This window comes from Bos taurus, chromosome 11 (assembly GCF_002263795.3).
Source record: "Bos taurus isolate L1 Dominette 01449 registration number 42190680 breed Hereford chromosome 11, ARS-UCD2.0, whole genome shotgun sequence".
In the NCBI taxonomy this organism is placed as follows: domain Eukaryota; kingdom Metazoa; phylum Chordata; class Mammalia; order Artiodactyla; family Bovidae; genus Bos; species Bos taurus.
The window spans coordinates 67,780,467-67,795,633 of NC_037338.1; the positions used below are offsets into that span (position 1 = coordinate 67,780,467).

Here is a 15,167-nt window from a genome sequence, read left to right on the forward strand (position 1 = left end):
GTTCCTCTGCCTTTTCTAAAACCAGCTTGAACATCTCGAAGTTCATGGTTCACATATTGCTGAAGCCTGGCTTGGAGAATTATGAGCATTACTTTACTAGCGTGTGAGATGAGTGCAGTTGTGTGGTAGTTTGAGCATTCTTTGGCATTGCCTTTCTTTGGGATTGGAATGAAAACTGACCTTTTCCAGTCCTGTGGCCACTGCCGAGTTTTCCAAATTTGCTGGCAGATTGAGTGCAACACTTTCACAGCACCATCTTTTAGGATTTGCAATAGCTCAACTGGAATTCCATCACCTCCACTAGCTTTGTTTGTAGTGATGCTTCCTAAGGCCCACTTGACTTCACATTCCAGGATGTCTGGCTCTAGGTGAATGTGAGTGATCACACCATCGTGATTATCTGGGTCGGGAAGATCTTTTTTGTATAGGTCTTCTGTGTATTCTTGCCACCTATTCTTAATAATATCTTCTGCTTCTGTTAGGTCCATACCATTTCTGTCCTTTACTGAACCCATCTTTGCATGAAATGTTCCCTTGGTATCTCTAACTTTCTTGAAGAGATCTTTAGTCTTTCCCATTCTGTTTTTTTCCTCTATTTCTTTGCATTGATCACTGAGGAAGGCTTTCTTATCTCTTCTTGCTATTCTTTGGAACTCTGCATTCAAATGGGTATATCTTTCCTTTTCTCCTTTGCTTTTCACTTCTCTTCTCACAGCTATTTGTAAGGCCTCCTCAGACAGCCATTTTGCTTTTTGTATTTCTTTTTCTTGGGGATGGTCTTGATTCTTGTCTCCTGTACAATGTCAGGAACCTCAGTCCATAGTTGGTCAGGCACTCTGTCTATCAGATCTAGTCCCTTAAATCTATTTCTCACTTCCACTGTATAGTCATAAGGAATTTGATTTAGGTCATACCTGAATGGTCTAGTGGTTTTCCCCACCTTCTTTAAGTCTGAATTTGGCAATAAGGAGTTCATGATCTGAGCCACAGTCAGCTCCTGGTCTTGTTTTTGCTGACTGTATAGGGCTTCTCCATCTTTGCCTGCAAATAATATAATCTATCTGATTTCGGTGTTGACCATCTGGTGATGTCCATGTAAAAAGTCTTCCCTTGTGTTGTTCAAAGAGGGCATTTGCTATGACCTGTGCATTCTCTTGTCAAAACTCTATTAGCCTTTGCCCTGCTTCATTCTGTACTCCAAGGCCAAATTTGCCTGCTACTCCAGGTATTTCTTGACTTCCTACTTTTGCATTCCAGTCCCCTATAATGAAAAGGACATCTTTTTTAGGTGTTAGTTCTAAAAGGTCTTGTAGGTCTTCATAAAACCATTCAACTTCAGCTTCTTCAGTGTTACTGGTCAAGGCATAGACTTGGATTACCATGATATTGAATGGTTTGCCTTGTAAACAAACAGAAATCATTCTATCATTTTTGAGATTGCATCCAAGTACTGAATTTTGGACTCTTTTGTTGACTATGATGGCTACTTCATTTCTTCTAAGGGATTCCTGCCTACAGTAGTAGATATGGTCATCTGAGTTAAATTCACCCATTCCAGTCCATCTTAGTTCGCTGATTCTTAGAATGTCGATATTCACTCTTGCCATCTCCTGTTTGACCACTTCCAATTTGCCTGGATTCATGGACCTAACATTCCAGGTTCCTATGCAATATTGCTCTTTACAGCATCAGACCTTGCTTCTTCACCAGTCCCATCCACAACTGAGTCTTGTTTTTGCTTTAACTCCATCCCTTCATTCTTTCTGGAGTTATTTCTCCACTGATCTCCAGTAGCATATTGGGCAGCAAGTTAATTAAAACATTGGTCTGTGTTCCTTGTTCCAAAGGAGGTTTCCAAAAGCAGAGTCTCAGGTGGACATAGAGGACCATCATGATGAACTGGTATTTCCTAGCTCTATGACTAATATACAGAATTGACTTCTTTTGTTTTTATTTCAAAAGCATCTTATTTCCTTAAGCATAGTCCTAGGGAAATATACCAAATTGCTATTGCAAAAATATGTATTAGAAAAATGAATCCCTAAAAATGGTAAAGAGACTATACCTTTATAGTTGCTAGAAAATATACTAGCAACTAATCACGTTGGTCTTACTCAGATAAAAGTTCATTTTAAACCTTAGGAAAATATGAAGATTTTCATTTCAAGTTAAGTTACGGAAAAATACTAATGAATACTCGAAGGAAAAAATAAAAGGATTAGTATCTTTTCATGAGTTAATATATTACTCAGATAATAAAAACCAACTCCTCTGGAAAAGAAAAGGGTTATATAAACCTAAGACTATTTTTTTTCTTAGCCACACCTACTATAATTAAAACCAACTCAGGTTTATAATCCTACTGCCAATTCATCACCCAACCCTGGACAAGTGAATAAAAACCTTCCTTTGTCAATCTAGCAAAGTGTTAGCTATTTTTTTAAAAAGGCATACAGAGGATAATGGGGCCAAAATTAATTTTTTTTAAATCTAGATGAATCTGGTTCTGATCTGAGACAATCAATTCCCTCATAGTTTCTTTTGCACTGAATAAAAAATGGATATTTACTTTCAAGGAACTGATATTTTTATATGCAATCTCAGCAACATCCAATCAAAAAAATTTTGTCAATCAACTTCTATTTTAGGCAAAATATTCCTAAATTTGGAATAATGTTTCTAAATATTTAACGAAAACTAGGTAAACATGTACAACACACAAGGCTGTTACAGAAGAACACAGAGACCTAGGTACGATTATAAATCTCTCAAGGAATTATCCATTACCAGAAAGCTGAAACAGACACACAGAAGCTTTGCACCAAAGAAGGGCTTAACTCCAACTGAAGAACTAATAAGAACTTCAAAGAGGAGATGGCATGTGTTGTACCACAGGGACAGGTTTAAGTACTGCCCAGAAAAGAGTGAGTCTCACAGGAGCTGAGAGATGATGCCTTCTCCTTAAAAGCACAGAATTACCTGAAGCATTTTTTTTTCAAATTTTTAATTTCCATATTCTCTTTCCTTCCTTGATAATGGCTCTCCAGAAGGCCTTGCCTCTTGGTTGAGAATAACAGCAGTGAAGGTCACTATTACTGCTGAGAAAAATACTGGTACTATATTCCTTAGATATCTTTGGGCAGGAAAAAAATGTCGACATCAGGCTATAAATAAAGCTCTAAAACTCTATCTGTAACTGTACTTTGTACAACAAAGTATGATTCTTTGAAGGGCTTCTTGCCTGCATGTTTAAGAACAAGAAGTATTTAAATGTGAAGTAGTGGAGGGGCTCCCCTCATGGTACAGTGGATGAGAATCCACCTGCCAATGCAGGGGATCCAGGTTCAGTCCCTGGTCCGGGAGGATCCCACATGCTGTGAAGCAACTAAATCTGTGCGCCACAACTACTGAGCCTGTGCTCTGGAGCCTATGAGCCCCAACTACTGCAGTCTGCATGCCCAAGAGCCCACGCTTTGCGACATGAGAAGCCACCGCAATGAGAAGCCTGTGCACCAAAATGAAGAGTAGTCCTTGCTCATTTCAACTAGAGAAACCCCACACACAGCAACAAAGACTCAGTGCAACCAAATATTAATCAATTAATTAAAAAAATATGAAGTAGTAGAGCTCTTCCACTAAAGACTGATAAATGTCATCTATAAAATTCCATGATGTTTCCCTTTCATAATTTTTCTACAGCCAGAACAGCAATATGCCCTCTGTTTCCCAAGTACAAAATGAAAGTGACTTATTTAATATTAACAAACCGTGTTGTTAGAAAATAAACCATGTAATATTTGGAAAACTGCTGAGCACACAGCAGGGAATTATTAACATAAAGATAATTCTCAAAGAAGGAGCCTGATAATAATGGTAACACAATGATATAGCAGTTGAAGAAAATGTCACGTCATGAATTTCTTTTCTTTCCAAAAACTTCATTTTAATATTAAATCTAAACTGTCATACAATATTGGCATACCTGTTCTACGCCTTCTACTTCTGGAATATAAAACTGCAGCATGTTCTGAATTCCATTTTTCAGAGTAATGATTGAACTGGGGCAGCTGGTACAAGAACCTTGGAGTTTCAGCTGTACGATGCCATCTTCAAAGCCTTTATAGATTACATCTCCTCCATCTTCCTGCACAGTTGGCCTGTAGACACAGAATATTTGTGATATATTTAAAATAATATGTTTTTATTGAAAAAATACAACACAGAGCTTAGATTTTATATTAATAAATTCACAAAGTTAGAGCCACTCTTATAAACAAGAATAATAACAGTTAGTAGCTACTCATTTGTAACTTTCAGATAAAATGCCAATTCATTCATACAAGAACTTTATCTGCTTATTGCATTTTAATCTTATTTATCATTTAAGATTTCAAATTTCCTAATAATTATACTGATTACCTAAGATATACTCATTCACTTCTTTTAAGTAAATGGAGGGAGACTGACATGTGCTGGCTTTTTTTTTTCCAGTTAAAACTTTTCATTGAAATATAAATAATTCAAAAAAATGCATAAATCACGTAAGATCAATTAAGTATATTTTAACAAACTGAACATATATATGTTCTAGACCAAGAAACAGAACACTGGATCCCCAGAAGTCCCCCCTATTCTTCCTTTTTACCACTCCTCCCAACCAAAGGTAGCCATTATTCCAACTGCTATCACCACTGACAAATTCTGCCTGCTTTTTAACTTTATAGTTTATAAACATAAATTTCATTTAGAAAGCACAATGTATTAACTTTTTTAATCTGGCTTCTTTTTCTCTTTGCAAGACTCATCTACATTGTGGCATATAGTAATAGTTCATTCAATCTCACTGCTGCAGAGTATTCCATTAAGTGAATATGCCAGAATTTATCTATTCTTTTTTTAATATCTAGTTTTTACTTATTTATCTCTTTGGCTGCTCTGGATCTTAGCTGTAGCATGTAGGATCTAGTTCCCTGACTGGGGATTGAACCTGGGCCCCCTGCACTGGGAGTATGAAGCTTAGCCACTGGACCACCAGAGAAGGACTCATTCTATTGCTGATGGACATCTGGGTTAATACCAGCTTTTGGCTTTTACAAATGGCACAGCTATGGAGATTTTTTCAAATATCCTATGGCATACTGCTGCTTCTGCTAAGTCACTTCAGTTGTGTCCGACTCTGTGCGACCTCAGAGACGGCAGCCCACCAGGCTCCCCCATCCCTGGGATTCTCCAGGCAAGAACACTGGAGTGGGTTGCCATCTCCTTCTCCAGTGCATGAAAGTGAAAAGTGAAAGTGAAGTCACTCAGTCATGCCCCACTCCTAGCGACCCCATGGACTGCAGCCTACCAGGTTCCTCCATCCATGGGATATTCCAGACAAGAGTATTGGAGTGGGTTGCCATTGCCTTCTCCATATGGCATACTAATAAACTACAACTAAGAATGTACCCAAGAGTGAAACTGCTCACCAAGAATAGGCTTATGTCCAGATTTAGTAGCTACTGCCAAACAGTTTCCCAAAGTTATTTAAACTTATATTCCCACCAGCAGTACACGAGAGTTCCTGTTGCCCCACAAACTTGCCAACAATTGGTGTTGTCAGTTTTAATAATTTTAATCATTCCAGTGGATATGCTGTGATATTTCATTACAGTTTTAATCTGAATATCTATAATGAGGTTGAGTACTTTTTCATGTTTACTGTCATTTGGTTATTGTTTTTCATGAATTGTTACTCCAGTGCTTTTGTGAAGAGACTGCTCCAGTCTCTATTTGATTGTCTTTTCTTAACATTATGTAAGAGATTTTAAATATATTCTGACATACATATTATCAATGTCTTCTAATCTGTGCTTTGCTTCTTCATGGTAAGTGATATCTTTTGACGAAGAAGTCTTATTTTTATTATAGTCTACTTTATATGTCTTTCTCTTAAGTTTTCTTATGTCTTGCAAAAAAAAAATTTTGCCTATCCAAAGGTCATGCAAAAACTCTATTTTAAATTTCCTTTGCGATTTCTTTGTTGACCATTGGTGTTTTTGAAGAGCACTGTTTAGTTTCCAAATATATATAGATTATGTAGATACCTTTTGGTAATTGACATCTAGCTTAATCTAACTATAGAAAATAATATTTTCAATGATTTCAATCCAGAAAATTTGTTCAAGCTTGCTTTATGATTTAGAATATAGTCCCGTTTAGTAAATCTTCCATGTACACTTGAAAAAAAATAAGCACTTTGTTATTGTTGGGTGTAATGTTTCATGTGTGACAATTTAGTCAGGTTTGTTAATCACGTGTATAAAACGTTCGTATTTTTACTCATCATTGTATGTGTTTGCTCTACTTGTTCTAAGAGAGATGTGTTGGTCTTCCACTGTTAATTGTGGATTATCTATTTCTCATTTTAGTTCTGTCAAATATTCTTCATCTATTCTGAAGCTCTTATTAGATGCATATGTTTAAAATTAGTATATATTCCTCACAGAAATTACCGTTTTATTATTATGAAAGATTTCTCTTTATTGCTAGTAATGTCTTTAGCTATAAAGTATATTTTGTCTGATATCTGTACAACTATACCAGCTTTCTCTTATCCATTCTTTGCATGCTATATATTTCTCAATCTTTCTACTCAACCTTTCTTTGTCCTTATAGTTAAGTTATAGTTAAGGTACTGTCCTTATAGGCAGTATATAGCTTTTTTCAACAGGCAATCTGACAATTTTATTTCTTGTTAATTAACCTATATACAAACTCCAATACTTTGGCCACCTCATGCGAAGAGGTGACTCATTGGAAAAGACTCTGATGCTGGGAGGGGTTGGGGGCAGGAGGAGAAGGGGACGACAGAGGATGAGATGGCTGGATGGCATCACCGACTCGATGGACAGGGGTTTCGGTGAACTCCGGGAGTTGGTGATGGACAGGGAGGCCTGCCGTGCTGCAATTCATGGGGTCACAAAGAGTCGGACACGACTGAGCGACTGAACTGAACTGAACTGAATACAGATTAGTGCAGACTTCCCAGGTGGCTCAGTGGTAAAAAATTCGCCTGCCAACGCAGAAGATGTGAGTTTGATCCTGGGTTGGGATGATCCACTGGAGAAGGAAATGGCAACCCAATTCAGTATTCTTTGCCAGGAAAATCCCATGGACAGAGGAGCCTGGCAGGCTACAGTCCATGGGGTCTCAAAAGAGTCGGACCCAACTGAGCACACACAGCTCAGCAAAATACATTATACTGTTATTAATTCCCAGATATGCCAAGAATGAAGAACACTTACTCTTATACTTAGCACATTATATTTTTGTCACATATTTAAATTCTACATATATTAAAAAGTCTACAGGATATTGTGAGACTTTTTTTTGTCACATATTCTATGTCTATCATTTTTTTTTTGGCTGTATTTTCCATTCTCTTTTCTGTGCTTTAGCTGGATATTTCCTACTGCCCTATTAAAATATTCCAGTACATTAATCTTCTCTCCAACAGAATCCAGTGTGACATTCAACTAACCTAATGAGTTCTTAAGTTTAGCTATTGTATATTTTAGTTTCAGAATTACTTTTTCTTATAGATTCCAGTCTTCTGATGAAATTCATCTGACTTTCTGTTTTCTCTAACGTTTTATTCACAATCATTTTAAAGATCATGTCTGATAACTCTCACATCTAGGTTATCAATGGATTTGTTTTATTTTCTGTTGGTTCAGTTTCCAAATTCTATGCCTAGTAATTTGGGGGGCAATAAATGATGGACAACGAATATGAAGAACTAAAGTGACTTGGGATTATATTATACTAGAAAGGGTTCATCCTATCTTGTGGCACCAGCTTAACCCTCTGTGGAATTAAGTTCATTCAATACTGGCCTATAGTTTCACAAGGCTTGGTCTACCTCTGGCTTCTCTCTTTCAACGGTATAGTCCTCTAGAGAACCCAACTAAGAGCCTGGATGTTCTTTGAGGCCCCACCCTCCTTGACAGATACTAAACTCCAAGTTTTATCACTCCCAGCACCATAAAACTGCCAAAACTCTGCTCAGGTTTTCAACTGTCTTTTGTTTCACTTAGTCTCTTTCCTTTCACAGCTAAAAACAACTAAGTGCCTTGTGGGGAGAAGCTCTGAGTGCTGAGGCTTACATTTTTCTTTCCTCTGGGGTCTTGCTCCTTAAAGTCAAAGCTTCATTCTTCCAAATCTCAACAAATTTGCTGAAAGTTAACACAGTTTCTCTGTTTCTCAATGGCTGCTCTTTGCCCACCTTCTCATACTCTAACCTCACACCAAGAATGAGTAAATACCCCAAGAGAAGCTTCAGTGTGCTTCCCCCCTCTACAGAATCTTATTTGCTTTGGCAGCTATATCATACTGTCCAACAACAAACTTTTTGTGTATTTTACCTAGATTTTTTTGGAACTCTCAGCAGGACCATTGGTTTACTATAAGCAAAAGTGGGGCAGCAGCCTGAAAAGAGGTACTCCTCTCCTCACAGTTCTCCCAAACACTGTTAAGTCATTTTCTTCTTTCTAAGAAATTTGGTATTATAATAATATCAAATCCAAACAGTGACCATGCAAGATAAATTACATAAATTACTGACTATATTTAGACAGAGTGTTATACATTTTGGAGGGACCTTTCCTGGTGGCTCAGATGGTAAAGAAACTGCAGACTTTAGAATTCAATTTCTGTGATTACCTATTTTGTTTACATTAACTTATACTTGTTTTGGAACTCTACTACAACCTCAGAGACAACCAAAAATTTATTGCTACACTGTAGTGTATCTGATCTCAGGTAGAAAGACAAACACATACCGTATTCTAGTATCTAACAATTCCTTAATCATTGCCACAACTTCATCATCATCTTCAGATCCTAGAAACAATTACAAATAAAACATATCAACAAAATAAATTTTATATCCATGCAAGTACAAATATTAAAATAAAGTGACTTTAACTTAATGTCTCATTAAAAAAAGCATAGAACATGCAACTTGGTATAGTGAAATAAGTGATAGGGGGAAAATGGAAGGATCATTCATTTGATTCTCTGAAGAAAAACTAAGGCGCACTGATCAACATGGTGATAACTGTGAATATACTGAAATAACATGATCTACTAATGATGTTAGGGTTTTAATTTTTTGGTCAATATATTTGTAAACTTTCATCCTTCTCAAGGATTGAAAAGGAGCAAAGAAAAGACATTGCCTGGATCCTGATGAAAACTTTGAGACAAAAAGGCACTTTTTAAGTCTTTTTTAACTACTTTTTAAGTTAAATTTTTAACCCCTCAATTTAGTGGTTTTCATGATGACAATCATACTAAGTACAGATATAAGCCTTAAGGAAATTCTAAAATGTTCTACAAATCTGAACAAAAACCTTGTTTTTTCATTTTTTTCTTTTCTAGAAAATTTATTTAATTTTTTATTTTTAGCTACACTGGGTCTTCGTTGCTGCACACAGGCTTTCTCTGGCTGCAGGGAGCAGGTACTATTATCCAGTTGTGCTGCATGAGTTTCTCACTGCGGTGGCTTCTCTGTTTAGGAGCACAGCCTTTAGCGTGCATGGGCTCAGCAGCTGTGGTGCAGGGGCTTAGCTGCTCCGAGACATGTGGAATCTTCCCGGTCCGGTGATCAAACCTACATCCCCTGCATTGGCAGGCTGATTCTTAACCACTGGACCACCAGCAAAGTCCATTTTTGTTTTCCTTTTTACTTTGTAAGGTTATATATAGATCTTCACATATGTCTATTTTTATGGGTTTTACATTTATTTGGAAAAAAATCTCTTTTATCATTGGGAAAACTAAAAATACAGCTAATTCAAATTACATTGTGACAAACACTAGGATTCTGGCAACAATATAAACACCAACATATTAATATTAAATTACATCAACTTTGATTTTTTAAAATAAACAATATAATTAAGTTAAAATTCTCTTACATCAGCAAACCTAAGTTCCTTTTGCCATCATCACTTCTATAGGCGACTGCTATCATTAGTTTAGTATATACCCTCCTTCTAGTACATGTTTACATTTACATGTCTATATTTACATTCACTGTTATGTATCTTGCTTTTTTCTATTTGCTGCTGCTGTTGCTAAGTCACTTCAGTCGTGTCCGACTCTGTGCGACCCCATAGATGGCAGCTCACCAGGCTCCCCTGTCCCTGGGATTCTCCAGGCAGGAACACTGGAGTGGGTTGCCATTTCCTTCTCCAATGCATGAAAGTGAAAAGTGAAAGTGAAGTCGCTCAGTTGTGCCTGACTCTTAGCGACCCCATGGACTGCAGCCTACCAGGCTCCTCCATCCATGGGATTTTCCAGGCAAGAGTACTGGAGTGGAGTGCCATTGCCTTCTCCTTTTTCTATTTAATATAGACCTAAAAGGTTTTTCCGTATCAGCATATAAAGATGTGGCTCAATTTTCAAAATAAATGCATAGTAATTTTTGTATGAATTTGTCTTCTTTTGGCTAGTTTTTAAATCGTTTCCAGTTTGCTGCTATTTCTAACAATCCTGCTACTTATGTGTTTGTGTAAAGTATTCATCAGTGTACATTTGCAAATATATCTATGAGGTAAATTTCTAGTGCTGGGTCGACAGCCTTGTGTATTTTTACATTTTGGCAGAGGTAGTCAAAAGGCTCTCAAAATGATATATCAGTTTTACATATATACCTATCAAGAACACATGTAACTATTCCATGTATTATTTAAAATTTGCATAAATGGCATATTTGTAAGAATCTGTAAATAAACACTTCAGTCTCCTTTTACCACTTAATATTTTTTATATCTTTTCACATCAGATCAGATCAGATCAGATCAGTCGCTCAGTAGTGTCCAACTCTTTTCGACCCCATGAATCGCAGCACGCCAGGCCTCGCTGTCCATCACCAACTCCTGGAGTTCACTGAGACTCACGTCCATCGAGTCGGTGATGCCATCCAGCCATCTCATCCTCTGTCATCCCCTTCTCCTCCTCTGTCGTCCCCTTCTCCTCCTGCCCCCAATCCCTCCCAGCATCAGAGTCTTTTCCAATGAGGCAACTCTTCACATGAGGTGGCCAAAGTACTGGAGTTTCAGCTTTAGCATCATTCCTTCCAAAGAAAACCCAGGGCTGATCTCCTTCAGAATGGACTGGTTGGATCTCCTTGCAGTCCAAGGGACTCTCAAGAGTCTTCTCCAACACCACAGTTCAAAAGCCTCAATTCTTCGGCGCTCAGCCTTCATCATAGTCCAACTCTCACATCCATACATGACCATAGGAAAAACCATAGCCTTGACTAGACGAACCTTTGTTGGCAAAGTAATGTCTCTGCTTTTGAACCTGCTATTTAGGTTGGTCATAACTTTCCTTCCAAGGAGTAAGCGTCTTTGAATTTCATGGCTGCAGTCACTATCTGTAGTGATTTTGGAGCCCCAAAAAATAAAGTCTGACACTGTTTCCCCATCTATTTCCCATGAAGTGGTGGGACTGGATGCCATGATCTTCGTTTTCTGAATGTTGAGCTTTAAGCCAACTTTTTCACTCTCCTCTTTCACTTTCATCAAGAGGCTTTTGAGCTCCTCTTCACTTTCTGCCATAAGGGTGGTGTCATCTGCATATGTGAGGTTATTGATATTTCTCCTGGCAATCTTGATTCCAGTTTGTGTTTCTTCCAGTCCAGTGTTTCTCATGATGTACTCTGCAAATAAGTTAAATAAACAGGGTGACAATATACAGCCTTGACGAACTCCTTTTCCTATTTGGAACCAGTCTGTTGTTCCATGTCCAGTTCTAACTGTTGCTTCCTGACCTGCATACAAATTTCTCAAGAGGCAGATCAGTTGGTCTGGTATTCCCATCTCTTTCAGAATTTTCCACAGTTTATTGTGATCCACACAGTCAAAGGTGTTGGCATAGTCAATAAAGCAGAAATAGATGTTTTTCTGGAACTCTCTTGCTTTTTCCATGATCCAGCGGATGTTGGCAATTTGATCTCTGGTTCCTCTGCCTTTCCTAAAACCAGCTTGAACATCAGGAAGTTCACGGTTCACATATTGCTGAAGCCTGGCTTGGAGAATTATGAGCATTACTTGACTAGCGTGTGAGATGAGTGCAATTGTGCGGTAGTTTGAGAATTCTTTGGCATTGCCTTTCTTTGGGATTGGAATGAAAACTGACCTTTTCCAGTCCTGTGGCCACTGCTGAGTTTTCCAAATTTGCTGGCATATTGAGTGCAGCACTTTCACAGCATCATCTTTCAGGATTTGGAATAGCTCAACTGGAATTCCATCACCTCCACTAGCTTTGTTCGTAGTGATGCTTCCTAAGGCCCACTTGACTTCACATTCCAGGATGTCTGGCTCTAGGTCAGTGATCACACCATCATGAGTATCTGGGTCGTGAAGATCTTTTTTGTACAGTTCTGCTGTGTATTCTTGCCACCTATTCTTAATATCTTCTGCTTCTGTTAGGTCCATACCATTTCTGTCCTTTATCGAGCTCATCTTTGCATGAAATGTTCCTTTGGTGTCTCTGATTTTCTTGAAGACTAGATACCTAGTCTTTCCCATTCTGTTGTTTTCCTCTATTTCTTTGCATTGATCGCTGAAGAAGGCTTTCTTATCTCTTCTTGCTATTCTTTGGAACTCTGCATTCAGATGTTTATATCTTTCCTTTTCTCCTTTGCTTTTCGCTTCTCTTCTTTTCACAGCTATTTGTAGGCCTCCCCAGACAGCCATTTTGCTTTTTTGCATTTCTTTTCACATTGGTATCTCCTAATCAAGCTCACTCCTTTTAACTGCTAATATATTTTTTAAATATTTCAATGAACATGTTGAAATATGCTTCCACATGTTGTCTTGTGTACATTTATCAGACTCATTTAGAGTATATATCTAGAAGTTAAACTGTACCATTTAAAGGTGATTATACATATGTTTGTGTGTGTGTGTGTAGACATATGTGCACATGTGCATGCTTAGTCACTCAGTCGTGTTCGACTCTTTGCAGCACCATGGACTGCAACCCCCCAGGCTCCTCTGTCCATGGGATTCTCCAGGCAAGAAAACTGGGGTCGTTATTATCTTTAATAGTGTGTTTAGAAATTATTCTAAAGTAATTAAGGCAGAAAGTTAAACTTCTGTTAAATCTGAGAGAAGGGCAAGCTGGTGAGCATTATATTATTTTGAAAACAATAAAATATTATGTTATATTATACTATACTATAATATTATAAATATTGTAACAAATAATAGTAGTTTGAAATTTTTATAGTTGAAAGTTTTAGTTTTTTATAATATATTCCATGTAAAGACACATTTTATAAAATGATGGGTAAAACTAGTATACATGAGGTTTTATCCCCTCTGGAATTGGTTCTAGCGCTCAATAAAGTATAATGACAAAAATCTATTTCCCATGGTTTCAGAAATCAAGACAAATGTGAAGAAACCAGAACAATTTTTTTAAAAAGCTAAATATTAATTCCCAACATATTACCTGCTTCTCCTGAAGGTGTTTCTTCAGTAACTAAAGGTAAGCCAGATGCAAAGAAATCCATAATTGTGGCATAGATATCTGGTTTCAATAAATTCCAGTCTAATTCTTCATTCTCCTGTAAATATTTGAAGGAAAACATTACATTTTCATCCAAGAGCAAAGACAAAATACAAAACAATAATGTGAATCTTTTAGGACTCTTTCCCTATTTATATTCTATAACATGCAATAGCACTCATTTCTAGAAAATACGTCAGTTACTATTGAGGAGCTAGCTTATAATGACTTTTAGAAGATACAATCTTAGAACATATCCCATTCAATCATTCATCAAACCTGTATTAAGTGTGGTGTGTGTACATGCTCCGTAGAGGGGATATCAAAATGACTAAATGATACTTTTTCATAAGGTAAAAAGAGCTGGATTCTATTTTTAGAGTGGATAATAAACAGACTTCCCATTCTTTTAATAAAATAGGATATAACTGCTTGATGAACTATACAGGATATCCTATGACTATTTAAAAAATTCAACCTATGTATATTACTTAAGAGCATCAAAGACATAACTGTTGAACCCAAACTATAACATGTCTCATCTATGGCTACTATGCTAGAGGACTTGTGGACTGTCAACAAGATTGGTATCCTTAAGAAACAATCCATAGCCTTCCCTGATGTGCAGTGGATAGAAATCTGCCTGCCAGTGCAGGGAACATTGGTTCGACCCTGGTCCAGGAAGATTCCATATGCCTTGCAGCAACTAAACCCATGGGCCACAAACTACTGAGCCTGTGCTCTAGAGTCCACGAGCCGTAACTACTGAACTCATGTACTGCAACTACTGAAGCCCACAAACCACAAGAAGAGTGGCCGCCGCTCGCCGCGACTAGAGAAAGCCCACACAACCAACGAAGACCCAGTAAAGTAAGAAATAAAAATAAGTAAATCAGTAAGTGTAATCCTTCAAAACTGCTTAAGAGGAGTTCATTGAATACTTTTGATTTTGATACAAAACTGGACAAGAGATTAAGTTCAGCACATATATATCAATTATAGATTTAAAAGAATATGCAGTTTAAATTTAAGTAATTCATTTCTCATTAATCTAGTACACTTAAAAATGAAAGTCTTTTGTACCAAATATGATCTCAGATATTGGATGGGTATAGCATATTTAGTTTGATTTTTTGACATTAAGAGATTATCCAAGTGTTACAGAAGTACACAGCCCACTGCTCTCATCTGTGAAGCTCTAAAGTCTCATTGCGGGATGGCAGGCTGACACAAAAATGTGCCAGGCGCCATTTTATAAATGCTCACTGTGAAAGAAGACAAATATTCAAGCATTCTGTTGGTCATATATATATATATATTTGATATATATATTAACATATATATATTTGATAATTTATTTACTTCTTTTTGTAGTCTATCAGTGTAAGCTAAGAATTAGTAAAAACAATACTTGGAAGCCTAAATTTTAGTCCTGCCAAGGTTGAGTCTTGGACACTGCATTTAACTCTCTGAAGCTTATGTTTTTCTTTCTTGAAAAACAAGAGATCTAGAAGTTAATTTCAACTTGTGAATTCTATTAAATAATTATCTTGAGAAATATGAGACGTAAACTTGAGATTTTTAATAACAGCATGTGTAAA

At 37.1% G+C, this 15,167-nt stretch overlaps 1 protein-coding gene across 3 annotated transcripts in view; it reads right to left on the reverse strand.

Annotated features, from left to right (window-relative positions):
- The window catches only part of NFU1 (NFU1 iron-sulfur cluster scaffold), a 28,935-nt gene that overhangs the window by 1,532 nt on the left and 12,236 nt on the right, over positions 1-15,167 (reverse strand). For all 3 annotated transcript variants that reach the window (XM_010810135.4, NM_001046566.2, XM_059891503.1), the window contains 3 exons: positions 13,510-13,624; positions 8,823-8,883; positions 3,983-4,157 (listed from right to left, as the gene is read on the reverse strand). In XM_010810135.4, coding sequence (XP_010808437.1) covers positions 3,983-4,157; positions 8,823-8,883; positions 13,510-13,624 — 351 coding nt within the window. The remainder of the gene's footprint in view (positions 1-3,982; positions 4,158-8,822; positions 8,884-13,509; positions 13,625-15,167) is intronic.